Source organism: Andrographis paniculata, unplaced genomic scaffold (assembly GCF_009805555.1).
Source record: "Andrographis paniculata isolate CXL003 unplaced genomic scaffold, ASM980555v1 Contig9END, whole genome shotgun sequence".
NCBI lineage: Eukaryota > Viridiplantae > Streptophyta > Magnoliopsida > Lamiales > Acanthaceae > Andrographis > Andrographis paniculata.
The window spans coordinates 4,278,470-4,294,233 of NW_026137639.1; the positions used below are offsets into that span (position 1 = coordinate 4,278,470).

General features: G+C 37.8%; 1 protein-coding gene across 1 annotated transcript; it reads left to right on the top strand.

Moving 5' to 3' along the window:
* Window positions 1–5,503: 5,503 nt before the first annotated feature.
* On the top strand, window positions 5,504–8,912 carry LOC127244108 (uncharacterized). The gene is made up of 11 exons (XM_051264444.1): window positions 5,504–5,624; window positions 5,742–5,968; window positions 6,079–6,135; window positions 6,244–6,285; window positions 6,371–6,460; window positions 6,570–6,668; window positions 6,769–7,077; window positions 7,174–7,236; window positions 7,347–7,408; window positions 8,270–8,409; window positions 8,500–8,912. The coding sequence occupies exons 1-10, from the start codon at window positions 5,504–5,506 to the stop codon at window positions 8,271–8,273; spliced, it is 1,074 nt and encodes a 357-aa protein (XP_051120401.1). The 3' UTR covers window positions 8,274–8,409; window positions 8,500–8,912.
* The last annotated feature ends 6,852 nt before the right edge of the window (window positions 8,913–15,764 follow it).

Sequence of the window (15,764 nt, forward strand, 5' to 3'; positions counted from 1 at the left end):
GTAATTTATTTTCTAGCTTATGTATAAATTGAAGTTTGGGATATGAATTTGTGAGATTTGGTTTTGATTTTAATTTGATGTTTATTGGTATCGGGTGTTTTTAATTTCTCTGCTTGGCGAGATTAAAAATCTTAAATTGATATTTTTGGTCACATATTAGCTTGAGATTTCATAGCTATATTGAGGATTGGGATCCGTAATTGTGTAATATTTCAATTGAAGTAGCAACCTAGAGGAAGAATACTCTAGGGAGAAATTAAAATCAATTTTGAACAAATCCTCGTAGGAATTTGGTTAAATTGAATTGGGCCTTTCTAGTTCTCAATGTTGTCGAGTTAGCAATACTACAGTCGTACTTAGGATTCTCATTCGATTAGGAAAATAGCTAACGGTCGTACCTTAGCTATCGAAAAAGTAAGGAAAGATTGGTTGTGAATGCGTGCAGATCAACTATAACCAATTTATCCAATAAACCAATAAACTTGATTATGGTTGATGAACAAATTTTCATATCCCGAACGAAAATTTGTGCCTATGCTAGAGTTTAGTTATTTTTGGTGTTTGGTTATATTTTAGCTTAGTTTATTTTCTTTCGAATTTGAATTATTCTCCTTTATTTCACATAGTAAATCAAATCTCAAATCCCCTTTATATGTATATATATATTAATTATAAATTACCAAGTTGTCAAATCTTTATTGCTTTCCTGCGGAGACAACCCTACTCACCATATCTATATTGCATTTTTATGTGGCGTAGGAATTAATATTTTATTTTACTTTTATGCGAGACACACGAGCAGTACATAAGGTATCATGTTACTAATTACTTTGTATTTTGAATGTACTATTAGGTTTTTCTCGTGTCACTACCAAAAAAATGGTCTTTCACCACGGCTCGACGGTCGTTACAATAACATCGTAACAAATAATGGTTATTGTTACGACAAGTTCCGTGACCAAAAATATTTTTTTGGTCAACGTTTCAGGTTCTTTAATTACACAAACTAAGCCGTAACAAAAACGGAGTTGTAGAATTTGTTCAAAATAACATTAGTTACGATTGTGCTTTGTAACAAATGGCGTATAAATTTATTTTTAAAATTTAAAAGATATTTTGGATTTTAAAAATGGTAAAAACGCTATAGCGCTTTTGGAAAAGTAAGAACAATTTAGGGCGCGGGCTTTCTTCTTCCCCTCCTTGGTGCCGAATACATTCCACCCTTAGCGAATTTCAGAAAGTTAGGGCACAACTCATTCTTCGACGCGATTTGAAGGAGCTTACGCAACGTACTGGGCGAAGGTGGGATCGAGGAGGTTAATCGGCACCGGCGTCTAGGTAATGTTTTTAAGTTATCTCGAGTAGTATGAGGATCGATCCACGGTTCTTCATCGCGTCCTCTGTAAGGAGAAATCGAAATAGGGCTTCGTAATATTCTTCTTCTTTCTCAGGTGGTATTGGGAATTGTATGACTTGTGTGTGATAAACAGAACTTGATTAATTGGTAGGATAACATATTCTTGTGTTAGAGAACGAGTAGGCAGATTGTTTAAGTGCCCTGTGAAGTTTGATTTATTAATGGTGTAATTTTATCACATGATTATTTTGGTTCTGGAATTTTGGTTTTGGTCTGCTGGTTTGAAAGGGAAGAATCTCAACCTGCACCTGTTCGACTCTACCCTAGGATCAGTATGGGTTGAGGTGTTTGTGTTTCTGGCTTGTTGTTTAAGATGGGTGATGAGCCTCCTGCTCGTCACTCCTTCGCTGGAGTCGTTGCCAACCATCCTCCGAACCCTCTGGACAAACAACATCCCCTTTCAACCAATTCTTTTCTTTTCCATTCCCTACCCGAAAACCATTGGTTCTACTACTGAACCCAACAATGGCCCTGTGTTGGAATTTTCAAATGAGGAGACTGCTTTTCTGGCAATTGATTTTAAGTTCTCATTGGTTGGAAAATTCACTCAAGGATATTCCTCATGGAAAGCATTGTTAGGATACGTTCAATGATCTCAAGTTGAATAGGGAATTCAAGTTATTACAAATAAATTTTAAACATATTTTGATTCGCCTTGCCAATGAGGAGGATTACACTCGGATTTGGACTCTGAGGAATTTGGTTCAGCAGAGGCTTCCCTATGAGAGTTTTGAAATGGAATCCTTCTTTTAAACTTGGAATCGAATCTCCCGCAGTACCATTTTGGGTTCAGTTCCCTGTGCTTCCTGCCCAATTATGCCAGAGGGATGCTCTTTTTTCCATTGCCTCACTGATTGGTACCCCTCTGAAAGTGGATACGCCAACAACTCCCAAGGCTAGAATTTCAGCTGCCCGAGGCTGTATTGAAATTGATGTGTCTCGCCCTCTGATCAAAAAAATCTATTTGCTCATTAATGGAGTTGAATTGGAACAGCAAGTGGAAAATGAGAAAGTGCCGAAATATTGTCTCTTGTAAGCATCTGGGACATGATTTGGAAGGATGTCTTGCTTCATCGACTAATTTTGTCTCGAATCCAAGTAATAAGGAGAATTTTGGACATAAACAAAAGGATCTAAGAAGCTCCTTGCAATGAAAAAAAGAAGATCAGATTCCAAGAGATAAATCCCAACATAAGGAAGGCTTCACTGAGGAGGACCTTACTTGAATGGATAAGGTGAACCCTACTTGGGTTCAGGACAATGTTGATACTAATGAAGACTCAAACTACTCCAATGGGTTTAAACAGCGGGATCTTCGGCACCTCTTACATACAAAAAAGAAAGGGAAAAGAATAGAAGTTGATCTGAAGGCAACAGAAAAGAATAGAAGTTGATCTGGAACTCACGGCCTTATCAAATTCCAACAGAAACTTATCAGCTTGAAGCAGCATCTAAAATGGTGGAATAAGAACATCTTTGCCATTGTTTTCCACTTGTTGATCAAGGCTGAACATGATGTTCTCAACAGTGAAAGAACTTTTGAGCAGCAACAATCAGAGGCCAATCTCATTGAGCTTAGCAGATGCAATGCTATGCTTACTCGTGCTCTAGCATTCGAAGAAGAGTTTTGGAAGCAAGAAGATAGATGTCGATGGATTGTTGAAGGAGAAAGGAATACTAAGTTCTTTCATGCATTAGTTAAAAGAAGAAGACAGCGAACCCTTATCCACCTCATTACAGAAGGCTCCCGACACATTACTTCTCAGGAAGAAAACAAAACCTCCATAGTAAAATATTTTCAGATGCTCTTAATAGATGAAAAGGTCTGTTTGGGACACGCTCCACCTGATCTTTACCAGCACGAAGCTTCCTCTGATGATAATGACATGATCTGCAGTACTCCGGGTCTTCAGGAAATCAAAAGTGCAGTTTTTGCAATTAACAAGGATAGTGTTGCTGGACCTGTAGGCTTTACTAGCCTCTTCTATCAACATTGTTGGGACATTATCCACGAAGATCTTATTACTGCGATCCAAGAATTCTTCGCTGGATCTCCCATCTCGAGAAGTTTTACTGCCTCCACCCTCATCCCTTTGCCTAAAGTCGATGACCCTGTTTACTGGAACAACTTCAGGCTGATAAACTTGTGCAACGTGGTTAACAAGATCAAATCCAAAATCTTGTGTACAAGGCTAGCCTCCATCATTCCTCCTATGATATCCAAGACTCAGAGGGGATTTATCAAAAGGCAGAGTATTGCGGATAATATCTTACTTGCGACTGAAATGGTTCATGATCTCAACAGCCGCCAAAAAGCACATAGCCTCATCATGAAACTTGACATGGAAAATGCTTATGACAGAGTTAATTGAAGTTTCCTACGCGATGTGCTTTCCAAGTTGGGGTTTAGGGATTCATCCATCAACCGCATCCGTGCTTGTGTGGATAATTGTTGGTTCTCTATACTTATTAATGGCACTGTTTGGGTTCTTTAAATCCTCCCGATGCCTCAGATAATGAGATCCCATCTCCTTTATTTTATTCAATTTGGAGTTGCATAAACAGCAGTAGAGTTTTGTTGAACCTGTAGAATATTCATAAGTAGGTGCTATTTGCATACTTGCTATCTTTGCTTATTATGTGAACGATTGACTTATAAGAAATTTGATAGCACCGATTTGATCTCTTAAATTGTCATATCTTGCATCACTGCTAGTTACTGGTTCCATGAAATCTTCTATGGAGTCCTAAAACTGGTATATATGGTTCTAATTCAGTCCGAAAAAGAGAGAATGCATAATGTGAATTAGTGCATGTTTAATTAATGTAGTACTTTGCGCCGTTTTCATTGAAAATTAGTGCATCTTTAACTTCTGTTATTTTGTAGGAAGTGACCGTGTGTCAACGCAGGCGTGCTGTGCTCATCCGGGATACCCAGCCTTGAGTTTACCGAAAGGTTTGCTTTCTTTTTGACGTTATGCCACTGTGCAGAAACTTTTCTGTGATGTTTGTTTATTGGGTGGGTGGTGCCATGAAGTGTTAAGTGCATTCCCATTAATCTGAAACATTTTTTCCCATCAGATTTCAGAATTATTTCATATTTATTTTCCCATCACAACCCATGATCCTTGTCGGCAAGATTGAAAATCATCATCACCATGAATGCTATCCTACAGATGATCATCGATCTGCACCAGCTGAATAACGTATTCAATTTCATCATTTCAAAACACATCTATGCATTGACAATTAACTCAAATTGCATGCTTAATGACTTTGCATCAACTTTGCCTTTCACAATTACAATGGTAAAACATATGCTTGCCACTTCTAATATTTGTGTGGACATAAGGCAAGAACTGCATGTAATCTCTTATTTGTTTGTAATTAAGTAATTATTTTCTTCATTATATTAAATTTGACGTACTAGCATTACAGATCCTTCATCTCTAGCATCGACATCGTTGTATTTTCTTCTTAGTTTCACTGTAATTGTGGTATCTATGTTGTGACTTCTTCCTTATATGGTGTTCCATACAGATTCCTGACGCTTGTGCCTTGTAGGTTATGGGAAAATCTCAACGTGGTGCTGTAGGAGGGTCACAAGATCCGGCTGCCTCTCCCGTAAGACGGTTTACCCGGGCATCTACATGCAATAGCCCCGTAGAGGCAACTAATCCGGCTAGTAGAAATCCATCACCTATCCGCAAAACCACGAAGAAAGCAACGAAACGGAAGGGATCTTGGGTCTCACCATTGCCCCAACGACTTTGCTCCATCACATCATAGTGGGAGAAAGAGCGTGATGCTCGTACTCAAAGCAACAAAACAACATCTTCCACTCGACGGGCAGTGCTTCAGGATTCGAAGGGGATTTTGGAGGTAATGTGGCTTCTTTACGGAAGCTGGTCCCTATTTGAACTATTAGTAGAACACTGCTATAGGCTGACGCTATTAACCCCAACAAGAACATGATGAGAGGGATATCCCATAAGTCCTTGAACAGACGGCACCGACACAGGACGAGGATGATACAATCCCCCCCCCACAGAAGCAGATGACGAGACACTTCCACCGACACAGGACATGGAGACTGCAGAGAGTGATATGCCATTATTGGGTGAAGAACCAGGTTCCAACCCGGCTCTGATGACAGGAACGGAGGTGGGCGATATGGCACGATTGGACGAGATAACATCGGATGGCGGTTTGGAAATTATCCTTCTAAGATTATGTCTTGCATTTATTTTGATTTCAAATTTTCTACAAACGCACATCTACAATAACATGTAATCTCTTATTTGTACCAACTGGTTCGTCCAAGAAAAAACAAGGGATAGGGGCGGCAAGAATGCCGCATGGATGGGAAAAGATCACAGGATGCTTATATTCACATTGCCTGATGGTAAAAGCATTGTTGGACCCGACCTAAATGAGTACAAGACAGCTATTGGGGTCATTGCACGCAACGGAGCTCGACTTCCTCTAAATTACCCCACGTTAACTGATATACCGGAGACGAAGAGACATGGTGCATGGATGGAGGTTCAGGTGATGCAATGTTCCTATAAAATGAAATTTCTTTAATTTCATTATAGTTTTATACGTGGTCCTACAATCTTGTTTGTATCGGGCGATAACCATGTCAAATGTCTTTGCAGAGTAACAGCGGATTACCAGACTCAGCAGAGAAAGTGGTCATGGCTGACCTAAGGGAAGTTTGGAGGCAATGGAAATACAACATCAAATCAACCTACTTTAATCCGATCGAGGACGACGAGGAAGCATTGAAGAAGGTTCCCTCAAGCAGGATCGTGCCCGATTAGTGGCCAAAGTTGGTTGAGTACTGGCGCGATGAAAAGGTGAAGGTATGCAATTGGGACCATCCAAATTAATATACATTATATCTGCATAGGCCTATGGTGAGAACTAAATAATTTGATTCCTACGTAGCTTCAATCCAAGAAAAATGCGTCAAATGTACAGAAAATAAGCTTTCCGCATCGTACTGGGCGAAAGTCCTTCACAACTCTCGCCGATAAGGTACCTTTCATTATGTTTAAGTAATTAGTCATGCTATGCTCCATCCCTACATTCTTCAAAACATAGTTGCTTGTGTTTTGCAATGACATAAGGCCTTGTGTTGTTGCAGATCAAAGTGAAGGGGAAGGACCCCGACAATTTGGAGATTTGGATATCCAGTCAGACACAAGGCAAGGGGAAGGACGACCAAGAAACCGAGGAGATTTTGGTATAATAAATTTATTGTACCAATTAAGTGACAATTCAGAAATTATGTACCTCTCTGACAATAAAAGCGAGTTCGGCCTCACTTAAATCTTTTCTCGTAGACATATTTACAGAATGAGCTAAACAAGATTCCCCCTGAAGGGCGGACTCCCTCTGTTCGGGAGACTCTGTACCGACGGGCCCTTGGGGAAAAGATTAAGAAGTGGTCAAAGGTCGATAGTGCGGCAAGTTCAGCCCATCCTCGCAATGAAGCAACTAGTTTAACAGATAGTGTAGCATTCGAGCAAGGGTGGGAACAAATACATAATGGAATTGCAGAGTTGAAGGCAATGATGGTTGAGTTCAAAACTATCAAGTCTGATATGTATGCATTCATGCACAGAAACTCCGGAGCAGTTACTGGCCAGGCAGTAAGTATTCATAATATCTGTACATTTCGTATGAGTATCCTATGAGATTGGGATGGCTAATATGGGAATTTACCATGATATGCGCATAAATGACAGGGCACATCTCGTATTGATTCAGTCTCTGAGCTTCCCAGGCCTGTGTCCGAGCCAGGTCTGACGGTATGATTCCGTCAAACCTTGAAGTTTCTTAGTAATCAGTGCAGTGCCTAATTTAGGCTACTCTTGATAGTCTACTACGTTTCCAACTCATCTGTAATGTTTTATTGTAGGTCGGCACGCGTGTGCTTCTATTATCCCGCACCGGGACTTCTGCTCTGCCCCCCTGCGCCAGGTTTGTGCCATTGTCTTAAGGTTTTTTTTGGAACTTTTATTATGCCTCGGCGAGGGATCGTAGGTTTTGTGACCGTTCGGGCCTCATATTGCGAATGATCATGGTTTTCTTGAGCCTAGACATATACAATGTTACGATATGTGGATTTGCTTGTGTTATGTACACTGTTTTTATAGGGGCAATAAACTCAGCGGTATTATGCCGACTCCTGTACTGGTCTGGTCTTTTTTATCTTTTACATCACATTGTTTATGGCTACGCTGCTACTACACTATTTGGGTACACTATGACTTTCCCCAAAGATGTTGAAAGTTGACTTTATTATTGAAATCCTATGTAGTCCCTTGTTGCCAAGGTGTATCTCTTGTTAGTGATGAGTTTGGTACATAAAATTTAATATATTAGTGGTCGGTACTCTAAACTTGGAATTGCATATGCGGATGTTTGCTCGTATTTAGTGTATAAATGGTAGTTAATCTCATTGAGACATAGTACTACGAAACATACATGGAGCCCTCCCATTTGGGGGTTGCCATAAGGATATAGAACTTCGAAATACTAATTTTTATTTGGATATTGTACATGATATTGCTGGTTTACATTTGTTTATTGGAGGATGATTGGTTTATAGATCGAGTTGCAATCACATAGGAAATTAGGATATAATGTACTTTGGTACCTAATTCATGGATATAATACCATGTATTGTACGACATGTCTGAATATACATACTCGTACTGTTCTAGTTGCAAAGCTTTACACTTCTAATGTCTGTGTTGTGGCATGTTATACATACATTTTGAACGTCTATTGATATCTATGGCTCAATATACTCAAAAATTGCACTTGTGCATACTGTAGGTGACACACTTTCCCTGGTCAAGGTCTTCGTGACATCCGCCTCAGTCCCGGACACACCCTCTATTTTGCCGACCATTGCTGGGGTGACTACCCTTCATGATGTCGTTGGTGAAGATCCTATTGAGTGGAACTACAGTGACGTACGGATCTACTTTCATACCTTTCTTGTATTGCCTTCCGAAATTTATAAGAGATACGACTTAAACTAATCTTTGTGTTGGCCATTGCAGCTCAAGCGCCGCCCCTGAAGCGTATCTACCGATTCACCCGTGTTAGTTGCCCCGTTTGTCTTATGGAATGTATGTCGTACCTATTTTTCGCTGGATTGTGTTGAGGCTGTGTGAACGATATGTGGAATGGATGCATAGACCATTGGAGTTTTAATTCGTGTGGTGAACGATGTGGTTATCGATTGATGGATATCCGTACTTGCTTATTGTTAGGTTTGGTGTTTGAACTGTTAAGCCCGTTTTGCGGAACAGGATGTTGCTGTGTAGTGTTTGCTAGGCTTGTTTTATGGGTTGCTTTACTTTGTTGTTAGGTATGGAGATTGTCGAGTAAAAACTGTGGTGTCCATGTCCCTTAATGTCGGGATTCTTATGCATACTATGAATTAATGTTTGCAAGTATTGCTAATGATGATGTTTATAGCATTATGTGTATACGGAATTTCTTTCGGTATTGGGGAGATCACAACAAGTCTTTTTGTTACGCACAATTTCAATTGCAGTGTAACACCTATTTTCGTAGCATGATATTTATGCGTAACAAAAGGATGAAATACTGTGACAAAAAGTGGTCATTGGATGTTTGTTGTTTCAGGTTGTTCCGTGACTAATAAAAAGTATATTTTTTATTACGGGTTCAATGTCGTTACAAATATTCGTAACAAAAACCAAATATGCCAAGCGATCACTGGAACATTTTTGTAGCGCGCCGACCTTTCGTAACAAATATCATAACCAAATGCTCTGACACACGCGCGGAAGGATCGACATTTGGTTACGAGAGGAAATTCATAACAAATAGCGTAACAAAAATCCTGCATTAGGGAGCGTTGACCGACAGTAATAGTTACAAAAAACCGCGTGGCAAAAAACATTTGTTACGCGAGTACACATTACGGAAAAAAGTCGTAACAAAGGCGTAGCAAATACGCAAATTGCACGAAAAATGGCTTGTTGTTACGATTTTCCGGCGGTAGTAGAAAACAGTTTTTTAGTAGTGTGTATATCAGGAGACATTACTAACCAATTCAATCGTTTGTATGTGTTCCATGTGCCGTATAAGAAAGATGGCAGTGCAGTGATATACATTAGCCTTGGCTAATTAGTGCATAATGGAGCATCTCTATTGTAACTTGTTTAATAATTATTTTTTTATTATTTATAATTGTAATTTTCATAATTGTCTCATTGGGATAACAATTTTCTATAATTCTAAGAAAACCATGATTACTTTCTTATATTTGATCTGTAACTGTCACGGGTTCTCCAAAACAGTTATTCTTTTCATATCATGATCTTGTGGCCTATATTACAAATTGTTTATCTGTTACTTATAATAAGAGTTGACCGTTATGTTATTCTATAGATAACTCACATGAAGAAAGAGATCAATGCAATTTAGGCAAAGGATATTGCACAAGGTGGCTTGCCACAAGGACAACAAACTCGTATTGTGGTAAAGGGTGTATTAGATATAGATTTTTCTTTTTATTTTTTCAATTCACACCATTGATTTTTCAATTCTATGTTGTCTTGTTGCTTGCAAAGTGTAGTGTTTAGATCTTACTCTGCTGATGAATATTAATTTTTAGGTTCTATTTTTCTAGTATATTTACCAAAATATCTCAATGCTAAAAAAACCACTTAAAATATATTTGAATCTTGGCAGTCTTCTTGAATGTAGACAAAACCCTTCACAATATTTAATTTACCTTCAAAATTTTGTATGTGATTAGCCGCTGTTGTAATGTACAAATTTCGAAGTGTATAAAATAATATTATTATAGTAAATAAATATTTTTATAATATTTTGGGATTAAGAAATTAATATTTTGGAATAAATTTTTTTTTCCTATTTTATTTATTAATTATGATTGAAAAAACTGTTAAACGGATAAATATCGATAAAGATAAATATAATATATAATATATGATATATATAATAATATAATAATAATAATAATAATGATAAGGATGGATGATGAAAATAATATTAATAATAACGTTTAATAATAATAATAATATAAATCATATATATATATATATAATAGACAAACAAACCAAACCCATATTAGAAAATAGAAGCGGACGTCCGCAGGGAGAAGAAAAGAAGGAAGAAAAAGGAAGAAGAAAGAAAAAAGATTTACTCGTCCGATTTCAATTCCGATTTCGGTATTGTATTCCTTATTATACGTAGAATTTAATTATGAATTTTAATATGAATTTAGATATTGAAGATATTAAATTAGAAATTCTTCAAAAATTCATAACTGGCTATTTGGCTATGTAATCGATGAATTTATTTAGATAATAGCCTATTTGTAGTCCTAGCATTATATTCTGAGAATTTCGTATCGATCCGAGTCGAATTAAAAACGGCAGTGTATTTGTACATGTCTGTTTATTCATATCTTTAAATATTTTTATTTGATAATTGGGCGATATAAACATTATGAGAGGTATAAGAGTTTTATAGCTAAAATATCATAGTCTACTAAATATAAAAGTTTGAAACCTAACGAGCTAATTATAGAAATTAGCTTTTGAATAAGCATGTAGCTCTTATGAATAAGCATATAGCTCCGCTGATTTGAGTAAATAATGGAACAAGTGTACGTTGGAGGAGATTTGGGTGAGATTGCAAAAGTTAGGGAGTGTCGATAAGAGGTAAACAGTAAGGAATTAAATTTAATTTTAAAAAATTAGGTATGCATGTTGCATGCGATTCTGATTAATATGTTAATGTGATATTATGTGAATAATTTTGTCAGTGCATATATATATTTATATATATATATGTGTGTGTATACATGTGGGAGAATTCACAGTTTATGATATTTGATATACGTATTTGATCGCGTTGGTGAATTTATAAAAATGAGGATAGGTTAGCTGTCTCACAAGCCCTTTTCGGTAAATTCACTTATTTGACATGTTGCACACATATTACACGGTTTATCGGATATGTTTTATGGATCCATCGTTTAGTCACCGTGTGCGGTAGTGCTAGGCGAGGGCATCATCTGGGGTTAAGATCTTCGACCCCGATGTACTGTAACACTTTGGCGATAGTGGATGATAGTAGTCGGACAACTGGGTGACTTAGTCGCACGGTCATTCAGGAATTAGACCCATGGTAGTTGAGACGTATTTGATCTAATCATTCGTGTTCGGTGTTGTTCCACTCATTGGAGTAGCTACTAGTGAGGTCTACCGGTAGTTTAAGATCATATGCCAAACTCCAAATGTGATCCCGTTAGGACGCAAGAGGAGGAGTAGAGATTCCGGGTTTTTCGTTGGGTGATTCCAGGTTGCACGGATTTTACTACATTACACGGGATAGGGCTAGTCAGTGGGGGTCCTATCTTCGCTATCACAGACTATGGGGCGTTTTGTGGTTAATGGCAACAACGTTCGGCTATCCATGTATTGATTGTGGGAGTCGTATAGTGGGTATATGGAAGTGACCGGATGACCGTTATATTATTATGGGTTTATCAGGTCCTTTCTTGAGCCGAAGATTTTCCGGCTATTTATTGATGATGGTCTTGTGAGCTTGTTATTACGGGGCCGAGGTTATTCCGGCTGCGCACTTAGACAGATGTAGTGAGCCTATTATTATGGAGCCGAGGTTATTCCAACTGCTCACTTCGGCGGATGTATATATATGTGGATGTGCATTGTTGTCAAGTTTGATATCTTTGTTGCATCATTTCACTATTGGCATGACATGACACATATTTTATGATTGACGGAAATTAGACTTTATTTTTAAAATGTATGAAATGACATATTTCACGTTAGTTCTTAAAATAGATTTAATTCTAGACTCCTTTTAAGAAAAATATTTGTTTCAGGTATGCATGACACATCCGAGACAGGGGACGTCTCGGGATATAGAAAGACGGACTGAGTGAGTGAACTTACATCTATTGTATTATATGTAAATTTTTAACCAAAAAAACCTCTTGTTTAGGAGCGTGTTTGTAAATATTCATAAATCAAATTTTGTTATATAATAATGCGCTTTTATGGTTAATTTTAGCCTTAACACTGTATTGTGGGGCCCGAAGTAGGAGATGACGACCTCATGATGCAGTGTGGCGGTAGCATTTTCAGTATGAGCCAACTGGGGGTGTTACAGCTGTGATAATTGTTGTGCTATTTTTATAGGTTTTGGCATAAAGTACTCTTGTTTTGCATATATTGTTGGCCGCATAAATTGTGTGAAGTATCCCATTTAATTATTTTTACTTTATACTATTTTTTTCGGGTGGTAAATGATAGATTGAAGCATGATGTATGATATATTTTATTTTTTTTAAGTTGGAATTCATTTTTTTGGCAGCTTCCAGTATATAAACCTATTTTAGATAATGGAAGAAGTTGAGAATTTGGAAGAGATAATGAATGAAATCATTCTGGAAAGTCTTGGTGCATGAGCTGAAAATTGATCTACATAAGAAGAAAGTGGCCATGAAATAAGATGTAAATGATTATTTGGGCGAGATTTTAATTGCGAAAACTCAGTCGTCACATGTTTGTGAACACGTGACCATGAGAAAAACATTTACTACTGTGAATATTGGAATTGATTGATATTGGTTGAATATAATTTATTTATAATTACTTGAAATATGTTGAATGTAATTTCTTTGGAATCGATTGAAATTGATTTAATATAATTTGTTTTGTATAAAATCGGTTGAAATTTTTTGAATACAATTTGTTTGAAATTGGTTTAATTATGTTGAATTTTATTAAGAATACTATCACTCATTACGCAGGTACGTCCGCAGATGCTACGTCGGCCGGGAGTACAGAGTCTAATTCATCAAGTAAGTAAATTTTATGAGAATATTGTAGTTAAAGTTTCATTTGGATTATATGAATTTTTTATTCCAACAGATGCTGAAGGTTGTCAATTGGATATTGTTGTTGAAGATGACCCATGTGGAAGTGAGAGTCAAGGCAGATGTGAGGTATGTTCTTGTCGACTATCCTTCTATAAACATTCAAATTGGTATTGTAATATTAGTTTAAACTTTATAATACTTACAACGTCTTCAGGGCGCATAACACTGCAAGTTCCGAACTATTTTTTAATGTAATTATCATGTGTGTATTTTTACTAAAGAGAAAATATTGGCAGTGCTGGTCTATCCTATCTAATGTTCCAAGGCCGTTTTTTACTTCTTTTTTTGTGTGTGCAGTTTCAAGAACAAGAATAGAACAAAAGAGGAAGGTTTTATCCTCTCTTCTCTACATTTTAGCCATTTTTACAAGTGTTGCTTTGTGTGCCCTCCTACCATTGCACAAAGTCGATTTTTTTTTCTACATGAGTCTATTGTCCAGCTTAGTTCATGTTTATCCCTTAACAAAGAAGATGAAGAACAAATCTCATTTGCAGAAAGGATACATTACATAGAGATAGAGAGTTCTAAATTTCAATTGCCATTACAGTTACGTGATTAAATCAAGAAATTAATTCACTTACATGTGCATTATGTAATTGTTTGTTGTTGCCCCTCTGTTTTAGTCTTATTATTATTGTTGTTGTTGTTATTATTATTATATATCTTGGGGTTGTACCATTTTATGATTTTTAGCCTCCCAAATGCATATAGTTTATCTTGGTACCTTGTTCTAATGTCATGTGTTGTCTTTTCTACTACTCGTTAGAATAAATTAAACCAAGTTGTTTGGTTCTGATGATCTTTGTTTTTAGACCATTTTGGCCAATTGGAATGATATCTTTGAATGAGAATAGCTAGCTAAATTATTGGGAAAACAAAGAAATTGGGTGAAAAGGATTGATCTTTTGTTAGGAGGTTTTAGTGAACTAAATTATTGGTTAGGATTTGTGAAGAACTTCTAATGATTTTATATATTGCTTCAAAAGGAAATAAGCTTTGACTGAAGTAAAATATTAGATCTTTCTCGTTTAACTTCTCTTCAACTTTGGGGAGAAATTATTTTCTCAAATCCAAAATGTTCGATTAAAGATATTAAATCACTTTGGAGCTAATTGCAAGCTCTGAAACAAGAAAAAAAAAAGTCGTTATAGAGGATTTTTCACTTTCTTACGTTTTTTTCTAATTGCTTAGGAAGATAGTTTTGATCTAATAGGGATCCCTGAAGCTCATAATTGTGATTTCAAAGAAAGCTGCTGCATATGAGGAAGATAAGATCGTACTCTCTTCGCTAAGGAAGTTGAGGAGCGAAAAAAGATGTTCAGCGAGGAGGAGGCTCGGAGCGATAAGGGAGGAAGAGGCCAGAAAAAGGCTGCTAGCATGAAGAGGTCCAAGGAGAAAGAAGACCCCTTCCTGAGTTAGCTGTGAAGAAATCGAGAATCAAGATGGCGGCTAAAAAAATCAAAGATCCCCTCTCAGAAGCTGACAAGGAATGAGAAGAGGAATGGCAAGGTGGTGGAGGAGAAAGGAAAAGCAGACGAGGTCCCACTCTCTGAGAAAGGGGATCACCATTTGAGAGCCTACCGCCCAGCCTGAGCGAGCCTCGCCAGTGAGCCAACCGCGCGAAGCGACGCCACTCCGACAGATCAGTCCAACTGGCGATGAACCCATTTCCTTTAACCAATAGGGGGTGGGTAAGCCAAGTACTGCTGGACTTGAGGAGGAGCGGGAGACCATAATCACCCAAGAAACCATCGGCGGCATAGACGTATCAATAGAGTCATTCGAAGACCAAGCCACCAAGGTCCCTGCTGCCGCAACCGCTAAACATGCGGATGAAACCGAGAAGGTTGAGGCAGTAATAACATCGCTGCATATTTTTCAGGTGTTTCCAAAAGCAACAAAGCCAACAACTCTGGGGGTAGTTGAAGAAGAACCAATGTCATACATCCCCCAGACATCGACGGAGACAACGACACCAACAAAAACTCTGACTTCGTCCTTAGCTAAATCAGACAAAACCATCATCAATGAGGAGAAGGATGAAGAGGAACAACAATACAAGGAGCGACAAGCTCGGCTGCTCGCAGAAATGCAAAAGCTGGAACAAGAACGGCAGGGCGAGCGAAAAGAGAGGAGAGAGATGAAGGTGCTGGCCAAGCTGCTAAAATGGTGTAAGCCGTTGACCCAACTCTAGTTGCACTTCAGAGTATACTTAGAGGCTTAAAAATCAGCGCAGCGGGAGTATGAGGTAGCAAGGTAGCTAATATTTCTTAGGGACGTCACCCCCGAGCCAATATCTAATTCTGTGAATGAAGAACTGTCAGCTCTGTGTCTGAGCGACAGTCACCAGCG